The sequence below is a fragment of the Homalodisca vitripennis genome, chromosome 6 (assembly GCF_021130785.1).
Source record: "Homalodisca vitripennis isolate AUS2020 chromosome 6, UT_GWSS_2.1, whole genome shotgun sequence".
Lineage (NCBI taxonomy): Eukaryota > Metazoa > Arthropoda > Insecta > Hemiptera > Cicadellidae > Homalodisca > Homalodisca vitripennis.
In genome coordinates, this window is record NC_060212.1 from 111029252 (window position 1) to 111039471 (window position 10220).

At 32.8% G+C, this 10220-nt stretch overlaps 1 protein-coding gene across 1 annotated transcript; it reads left to right on the forward strand.

Annotated features, from left to right (window-relative positions):
• The first annotated feature begins 753 nt into the window (after window positions 1–753).
• On the forward strand, window positions 754–5009 carry LOC124365514 (pro-resilin-like). Its single transcript, XM_046821498.1, has 3 exons — window positions 754–759; window positions 4330–4470; window positions 4608–5009. The coding sequence occupies exons 1-3, from the start codon at window positions 754–756 to the stop codon at window positions 4920–4922; spliced, it is 462 nt and encodes a 153-aa protein (XP_046677454.1). The 3' UTR covers window positions 4923–5009.
• Window positions 5010–10220: the final 5211 nt, after the last annotated feature.

Here is a 10220-nt window from a genome sequence, read left to right on the forward strand (position 1 = left end):
TTGTTGATAATGAGTTGGTCAAGAAATATAATACTGTGTGTTTTTTTTTTCGGGTATTCACATGGATTCATCTCTAAGATGACAGCTTCACATTGATATTCTTTTATCTAAATTGGGAAGTTGCATTTTGTTTCTTTGCATCCTGTTTTGGAATTACACTAATGTGTGCCAACAAGAAATATATTGCTGGCAAATATTACTGTAAAATTCTTTTTTGTTATGGAAGACATCAAACAAGGTATTGTTTTGAATATTTAATGGAGAACTAAGTATTATGTACAATTACTAGAAATGCATTTGTTTACTTATTGGTTTGAATAGTTCGCAGAGAAGACTGTAATAGGAGAAACGTTGTTCTACAATTTTAATATTGACTTTAGGTTTACTTGCTATTTTACTTGCCAACAGTAGGTACTTGTTTTACAGATATGCTCAAGCGGCTTGAAAATGGCCTCGAATTTACATACCTTCCTAACAAATAGTCCGGACAACTAGTATACTGAGTGCTAGTCCCACTATAGGCCAAATGGAATAACAAAACTCTAAAAGACACTCAAGATTCCATTACAGATTTGTCAAGTGAATCCAAACGACATTTGAGCCCAGTTAGATCTGGAGCGACCTTGTTTCATCATGGTAGCTGTGGTGTTAATCGTCTAGTTGTGGCTGCGGCTTTGGGTAATTGTGTATAGTTAACCTGTATATATAAGCTGGTTGTAGAGTCTGTAGTACAACAAACCCTCTACCTCCGACATGAAGGTAAGTACAAGCTTCTCTCTAGTCCATCATTACAAATTTTCACTTATAAAAATATATCACTTTTCAATGAAATAATGATATAACTTTTTGCCTCAAATATCAAAATTGTACAAAACGAATAACTTCTAGGAGAACTGTAGGCATTAAAAAAGTATTAACTTAAATTTTGAATTAAAATTACATTCCATACATAATTCCGAATATTAAATTCATGATTAGGGAAGGATGTTATCGAAAATGTTCAAGCGATAATATGAAAGAATGATAAATCATGGCAACTATTCCTATTTTTTGGGAGTGCCGATTTCCGAGCGGTCCAAGACTTTCGACTTAGGGTCTGAGATAGAGATAGCGCAGGTTCAAATCCTGTCTGTGACCGTTGCAATTTTTATCAGTATCATCAACCTCATACTGTATCGACCCTTCCCCTTATTCTGTTTGATAAGATCCTCGCACAGGCCAGTGGCTCATGAGGGCGGAAAGATGAGGCTTAAAAGGGGATCAGCCTTTCCTTTTTAAGAAAATATAGGATTAGGTTTGATTGCATTTAAAGTGAAAGTATACAACAATTTCAGGTTTAAGTACTCAGGTAGTCTATTTAAAATAAGTAATGTATAAATAAACTAGTTATTAAAAAACGAGGTCGTTTACATTAAGATGGACCACAGATAGATTACTTTTCCGTTATATCAAAGTTTACCGATATTGCAATTATGAAGCATTGTATTTTGTCAACATCGAGACTGCTTATTAATTTTGTATAAAGAAATAAACAATAATTACAGCAAACATGCTTTAATTGTTTAGCCTGTTTTATCGCATGGGGATTTCGACTAACCATACAGTTCATGCCTATTTTAAATTGTGCTACAGTTATTCCTTATTCTTACTGTATTATTCCTTATGCTTCATAAAATGAAACACAGCATTTTGAATGTAATTTACATGTTCAATCAAATCATCAGGCATGACCAACAGCCTGAGTCGAGTTGAAGAGGACAAGAACACGGAGCGGGGATAACCCCGATGCGCGAGTCTGTGAATAACCCTCTCTTAGAGCTACATACATAAGAGACGGTTAATAAAGACATCAACTTGGTTACGGTCTGTGCGTTTGAACGGCACATAGCGGCCCCAACCTCTCATTACACCGAGCTTTGTTTATGTGACTGCCAGGAGGTGCTGAAGTGCAACGCCCACTTAATGGTCGAAGATCGATCATTTTAAAGCAACGAATTTCTCTAGAACTTCCCCGTTCTATTGATATACCCTGTACCTTTTTACAAACAAACAAACTCATTTTCTTCTCTAGTTATAGGTAATGAAAGGTTAAATTAGGATAAAATCTTAGCTTTAGCAGCCTGCCTATACAGTAAATTCCAAAATTGGCCGTGGTTTTTTGAGTTCACGTAAAATATTTCAACTCGTTGTTATGCAGGCAGTTCCATCTCGCTCAGTCATAACTTTCATATATGTCAAACTTACACATAATCAAAATCATATATAAAGGAGTGAAGATCAACTATGTGGCTAAAATTTTCACTTTCATTCTCTTTATCTTGTTTGCTTATGTTTACAATATAAAACAATAGCAATTGTAAAAATTTCACTCTTTCAATTCATCCATCGTCAATAACTAATTTTACCCAAAATATTCTTAGCTAATAAAATAACTCATTAGATATTTTTGTTTAAATTTTCATCCCAAAACTAAAAATAGTTAATGGCAGCCAGCCTCATTATTGCTCATTTTTATCTCGAGAATAATGACAATAAATTACACGATGACAGGGTAGATTGTAAAGGGGTCAAAACTGACATATTTGAATATAAAGAATGTAAAGCTCATGGTAGTTTTATTCTAAACCTCTACATATGTTTTTTGTTTTTGACGATAGAAGGATTGTGAAGGAAACAAGATTTTTCCGGACATTTGCCATTTATATTAACCTAGTTTGTAATTATGTGTTAGATTGGTTATTTTCTTGAAGAAGAAATCAGACTGCAGATCTTGAAACGTATTGTCTTTTGTATCACTGAACGATGAAAAATGTCCGGAAAAATCTTGTTTCCTCCACTAAATCAATCATGATCAAGACATTCTGTTCCCAAACCAACAATAATATTTCAACCGGTTAGTGACGTAAAATTATTTCTTTTAGCTATTAAATTTTATAATTAATGCTTATTAAGTAGTTCGCTCGAGTATGTTTCTCTTTTGAAAAGAGGAATAATACAGCGTTCTTTGATGATGACATACGATTTAAAACTCTGAGTTTTACATTTTATTTATTGAAATAATTAAACAAAATAGTATTTCACCACTGATATAAAAAATTCAACTATAATATTTCACTCCATAGAACGTGACGGTAACCACTGATGCAGGAGCTCAACAATAGTATCAGGCTCGTGGATCTCCCACCGATGGGCACAGACTGTTGCTCTAGTTGCCTGTCAAATCAGGTGACTTTACTGTCTGTTATTGCTCAATTGGCACCCAAATCAATCTACAGGAAGGCAACAATTGTGATCATTAAATTAATCACTTCGATCGATGCTTATTAATTTCGTTCCTTGGTGAAACGACTCAGATATTTCCTCTTTGGTGAATGCAAGGGTGAGGATTGTGATGTGGTCTTTAATTAAACTTCGAGAGGATGTCATAATAGCTATTGATTAATACGAAGATTGCCTTTTACACCCTATCTAAGAATTGCAGTTAGGTATGTAAAGTACCCGTATCATTATTATTCCATTAGTGAAAACGTTGGCAAACCGCCACCAATAATCCGTGAATCAAACTTTATCTTACTTTCAAGATCTTCTAATATTAAAATTGAAGTAGTTTAACACAAATGTTTCACAGGCCATTTTTGTTGGTCCAAAGACCATCATTTGAATTGGAATGCAGCCAACATAATACATCGGGAACCCCATTTCTTTAAAAGGAAATTAACCAAGGCAGATATATGTATAAACTACATACATTAATTTTTCAGACCAACCAATAAGTCGAGATTAGGCCGCTTTGGTTGCCAATTCTGAAAAATGAACTAAAAATAAAACCAAAAGTATCAAACAGATTAGATAATTGTAATAAACCAATGCGGAGTCACAGTATGGTTTTAAGAAGTTCATCTAGCACGAACTAACAGTAATAACAGGCCCAATCCTGTTCCCTTCCTTTTTTGCCGCCATCTTGTTTCTGCCGTGACAATAGCCATTTGCTATTGACCTCTGGTTAGTTGTAGGTGGGTGGTTGACGAATGCAGACCAATAGTGATCTGTATTCTGTAGTTCAGTTTGGATAATTAGCGTTTAGTAAGTCATATTCAGTTTTGATAATAACTAGTTTGTAATTATGTCTTAGTTTAGTTATTTACCTGAAGAAGAGATCAGATTGCAGGTCTCGAAACGTAGTGTTACAGATTGTTTTGTATCACTGAACGATGGAAAATGTACGGAAAATACTGACTCCTTCACAATCCTTCCATCGTAAAAAACAAACTTCAATCAAAGAACCATATTTTAATACAGCCTTTCCATAATGTTTTTTTTTTGTCCTAGATCTCATTGTGCCTTGCTCTGTGCGTGTTGGCCGTGGTACAGGCCAGACCTGAGCCTCCCAGCTCGGGGTACGGACCTCCCAGATCCAGCTACGGAGCCCCAGGTGGTGGTGGTGGTTATGGCGGTGGTGACGATCACTCAGTAAGATTTTCATATTTAATTACTAAATTTAATTTAAAATTTTGTTTTGTAAATTCAAAAAAGGTGTTGAAAGAGCTGGTCATAATATATCCTCTAATGTTCTAGATTGTTTTATAACCATTGATTGTATTTTTCAGGAGGTAGCGAACTACAACTTCATGTACGAAGTGAAGGACGCCCCCTCTGGAAACGACTTCGGCCACATGGAGTCGAGGATGGGTGAGGTGGCCAAGGGATCCTACCACGTGCTGCTCCCTGACGGCCGCATGCAGAGGGTGGACTACGTGGCCGACCAGGGAGGCTACCAGCCCACCGTCACGTACCAGGGAGAGGCCAAGTACGGACCGGGCGTCGGAGGAGGCAAAGCCCGGCGGTGGAGGCGGCGCTGGCGGTGGATACTTCTACAGGCGATAACCTGTCAAATAACCTGCTTAGTGACTGATTATTATTAGAATGTAGTTATAATGCGATAAGGTACATTTTATAAATGTAAAGACTTGTTTTGTATGTGATTAAATGTGTGTCATTTGAAAAGTTCCTAAAAATCCTGTTTTCATTTTTCCTATACTGTGAATTTAACTAATGTTTTACATTATAATAAAACCATTATTAAATGTTATCTTAAAGTGTAAAATTATAGTTTTGAGTTTACTACTAATTACCATAGCAATGCTCATGTTGTTTTATTCAAATTGTACTATTTACTAAGGTTTTGTATTTTCTGGTGTTTTAACCCTAAGTGTACTTCAGCTCTTTGAACCCAATGGAATGTACTTTCGATGGTGTAAATCAGTTAGTAATCAGTTATCAGCCTGACCTACAAAATTTGTACTGAAAACAGGTATAAGCTTTATTTTAGAGCAAAGACTCAAACACAATAATGTACAATAGGCTTGGATATTTCACTGGATCAAACTGTACAAATTACAACGGATTAGATTTTCAAACTTTTGTTGAAATCAAATAAAATTTGTTTGATGTGAAAAAGTTTCTCAACATTAACGTTGAAACAACCTTTCCAATTAAAGCTACGTTATGTGTCAAAAGTGCGTTATATCCGTTTTCTAAAGGGATTTTTTTAAATATTTTGTGAACATATAAATTAAATATTTAAAACAGTTTCACTATCACTGGTAAATAAATACAAATTTCCCAATATTTATTTCTTTATTGCAAGGCCTTTTGGAATCAATGATTCCATCATCAGACACTTCAAAAATTTTTATTTCTTTTTATTTTTTGTGTGAAGTGCCTAATGATGAAATCATTGACTCCAAAAGGCCATGTGATAAAGAAATAAATGTTGAAAAATTTTTATTTCTTTACCAGTGATAATAACATTTTTGTCCAATGCTCCAAGATTCTTCATTTGAAACAGCGTTTATAATTCTACCAATATAACAGTTCGCCATTTGTTTGTGTCTAGGATTATGGAATTTTTTAGAATATTTATTTTGAATATACAGATATTACGTACATAGAATAAAAAGAGAAAAACTATTTCTGTAACCTTATGAAGTCAAATAACAATAGTATATAATTATTATGTTGAAACACAATTTAAAGTATAAAATAATAATTTTTTTATTTCATAACATCTATATTTTTAAGCAAAATATATGGAAAAGTGAAGAAGGTGTTTATTACCCAGCATTCTAAGTAATCAATTTTAAACTTTTACAACGTATTTTTAACTGGATTATTATTCCCAACACAGACCCAAAGTGACACTAGTTTAAAAATATTAATCAATTTCAAATATTGTTATTAATTATCACACCTTTCAAAATTTTTTTAGGTTTTAAGATGGAGTTTTCAAGATTTGGAAAATAGATAGGCTTCGTATATTGCACAAAACGTAATCAATGGTAACGTGTTTTAGAATTCTCAGATGTTGTACAGGCTCTACATGTTATTTTGTAGCTTGTAAGATTTCCTGATAGACGTTGGTCGATTTTAGTGCTATAAAATTGAGTTATTATGAACGAACATAAAAAACACACACGAGGAACTTAATTTCTAATTTATTGCATCTAAACTAAGTCTAAGTTTTTTAAAACTACCTTATTACCCTTTTAAAGATTTTTGTCATTAAGACTCCAAGATGATGAAGTTTAAACATTTTTAAGCGTTTAGAGTATATTTTAATATTCCCACTATTAGATGTTTTATATCATCATTAACTATGTAACTTATAGTGCGCTTTAAGCATTTCAGCTCAGCATTTCTTAACTGCTGTCCAATACAAATGTTTTGTTTTTTAAATTTACTTTTTGTCCAGCTTCAATACATTTAATAATTGGAACTCAGTTTTTGAATTTGTTTTTATGTTGACTGAATACGACTTATGTAAATGTTTACCATTTTTACATGGGTTTACCTTATGACTCATTAGAATTTCCCCCTGGAGCTAGAGGAACCTATGTAATAATGATTTAATAATAATAATGATTTATTTTCTCAAAATACATTACAGAATTGTACAGAAACCATGTTTACATCCAATATTACCACAATATCTACTAATGTACAATAGAAATACAAATATAAATATACATTCTAATAGAGAAAATAACTAACCTCCAAGGCAAAGCCTGTGTGGAGGAAATTAACACAAAATTTTTCCTAGAGTGATGGCTAAATCTTCTATTTAACATAAAATATATAGATCAAACTTTAACTACTATATGTACAATACATTAACTAATATTCAAATTTCACAAAGTTGTTACTAGTGGAAAAATTAGGAGCCTATAAGTTTCATATAATACAATTTAATTATGCAATAAGCCAACAAAAAGCATAAAATGTTACAGAAAAATAAAAGAATCTCAACAGAATTTAAAAATGATTACTTAAAAGATTTTCTTGAAACTTAAACATAAACACACAAGAGGAATACAAATAGTCCTTGAATTTCCACATACAATTTCGTTATGACATACACAAAAACCTGAAAAAAATCCAAAATTGGCAACTTATTGAAATATGGCATTGCTGTACATATAACTAATCTATTAATTAGTTTCTATTGCAACTTAAATACATGGAAAAACACATGGTAAAATACACACACATCATAACCGAACCAATTTACTATTTACTAGCAAAATAGAAAAATAAAAAGATATGTTACCTTTCTAGCTATTTACAAGTAATAATTCATCAATATTTTCTATACTTAAAAGCCAAGACCTCAATCTAGAATTGAAGAAGGTTAAAGAGTTGGCATTACGAATTAAAATGGGTAATTGGTTAAAAATTCTTGGAGCTAGGAAGCTTTAGTAAAATAGGTATTAGCTGGTCTAGGCACATACACATCTCTTGCATTACGTAATTTCGTCTTATACACATTCAAGTACGTATTGTTTCTACTACGATTAAAAAATAGTAGCCTACTATTATGTAGGCTACCAACTTTCAAGTCTCAAGTCAATTGAGAGTTTTTAATGGAGGGATAATCAGATGACTGGCCTATCGAGGCCGCAATAATGTTTTTATATTTTATCTTTGAACACAGTACAAGGTCTATCTATGGTACTGGTAAAAAGTGCAAAGGTCAGAAACAGGATTTGAACCAACGCTATCTCTAACTCAGGCCAAAGATCCAATTCTTAAGGATCGACCAGCCATCGTCACTCGTCAATCTTATTTCATAGGCGTTTCTTATTCTTACATAGTTGGTCTTTTGGGCTTTTGTCAAACTGCCACGCTTTGTCAAAAGTAGACGGCATTTGAAATATACAGGGTGTTTATTTAAAAAAAACACAATAAATAAAACACAATAAATACCGATGTTTTTTAGTTTTATTTATTGTGTTATAAATTTATGACATAATTTGCTAATTGAAAAAAGTTAGTGAAAACACATTGGTTTAGTAGAGTGAAACGCCGCCTACCACATCAGAATACGACGATCCAGTCAGAAATGGCAGCGCATAATTTACTTCACAATGTGTACCTAAAACAACCCGCCATTTCTGATTGGATAAACCTTTTGAGATGCGGTTTGCGGCATTCAACTCTACTAAGTGAGCTCTATCAAATGAAATCACTCGACCCATGCTTCAATTTAAGATTTCCATGTTTTCCTCTGTGGGCCGTCCCCCCCATGGTTGGCATGTCATGGTAATAGCAAGGAAAAATAGTTTACATAGCCATATGACACTGTGCAAAGTTTATAGATGTTATCTCCTATGGTTTTTAAAATATTAAGCCGTACCCATACTTTTCAAACACCCTGTATACTGATTTCTTCACTTACTTGTATACTCATAATTTAATAAATTTATATGGATTCAGTGAAATAGTTATAAACATGATTTTTTAATACTTTCTGCAAGTGTAATAGCAAGTGAACTAAAACAACGATGTGTTTCTCTGTGCACACGAAATAATATGTGCTAGGTTGAGCTTTCAATGATTGTGATTATGGCGCAGTTGTTAATTTTATTATTGCATTTAACAAGCAGTGCAAGCAGGTCTTGAACTAGTTTAATACTTGTCACCTTTTTGTTTTTCCACTACGTAAAAATTGTCTTAAATAATCTTGTGTAATTTATATAACCCATGCAAATTTCCTGTAACTTTGCCTAATTTGAGAATGAAGGCCACAACATTCGAATTTGGGGAAAGTATTTTAGTCACACAAATTTTTAGTAGTTCGATAAGGTCATTGTTTGATTTGATAATAAACATTCCGTGCCATGTTTTTATTTTTATGTTCACAACAGTTTTAAGAGTACTATTGGTGGAAACCCTCCTTAAATTCCCAGAAATTAAAAAGAAAGATGTGAAAATAGCAGCTAGGTAGGTCAGGATTTTACAAATGAAGTTTGTTGGAACGGCTCTCACATAGTTAGTATTTTTATTTAAATATTTTTATAAATTCCAGTGTAAATTTGTCTAAAAAGCATTGAAACTTTTATTTTTTAGCAGAATACAAACGTGTGAAGCTGTCGTTCTTACCGCTTAAATTTCTCATAATACACAGTGGGGTGTATTATAAAATATATTATCTTATTCGTATTAAAGATTTCACATAATAAGAGAATCACCCTGTCCGCAAAAGGATTTTGGAGGTCCAAGATAGTTACTGCGCTATTAACTATAAAACATTCAACCATTCAAGTATTTATAATATTGCTACCAACAATATTGTATAAGTAATAACCTAAAAATAATTATTATTATTAGGTCGTTACGTAGGTCGTGAAGTCTATACATCAGTTCGTTTTTGAGATATCGTGTGGACAGACAAACAGACGTACAGACAGACTAACAGAAAGAAATAAAATATTTCCAGTGCCATGAGTGATAGAAACTCAGCTAATCGTACGTTATAATTTGTTTCTCTGCATCACACCGCTTCAAACAATGACATTTACATATATAGATATTTCGGCAAGACATCTTTACGCAAAAAATATTAAACTAAAACTTTTGGTTGTTTATTTGGGCTTAGACACAAACTTTCACAATTTATATTTTAAGGAATGTATAAATTTTTGCTGCGTGCAAAATAAAAAATTTAAATCTGTGGGTCATCTCGTTTTCGAGATATTATGTGGACAGACATGCAGATAGACAGAAATTTATTTTTTCATCGCCTCATGTTATAAGCTTTGCTAAAGCTCAGCCGATAAATATTTATGGTGCTTGAATACTCTATCTTCAATTTTGACTTCATCATTTCCAAAATGTAATAATTTAAAGATAACTCATATTTGTTTACTTATGACAAGCTGCTT

Bases quoted from the DNA above. Each gene is read 5' to 3' on its own strand.
- LOC124365514 (XM_046821498.1), top strand. The intron at 4,471-4,607 runs GTAAGATTTTCA...TGTATTTTTCAG, and splicing joins GCGGTGGTGACGATCACTCA to GAGGTAGCGAACTACAACTT.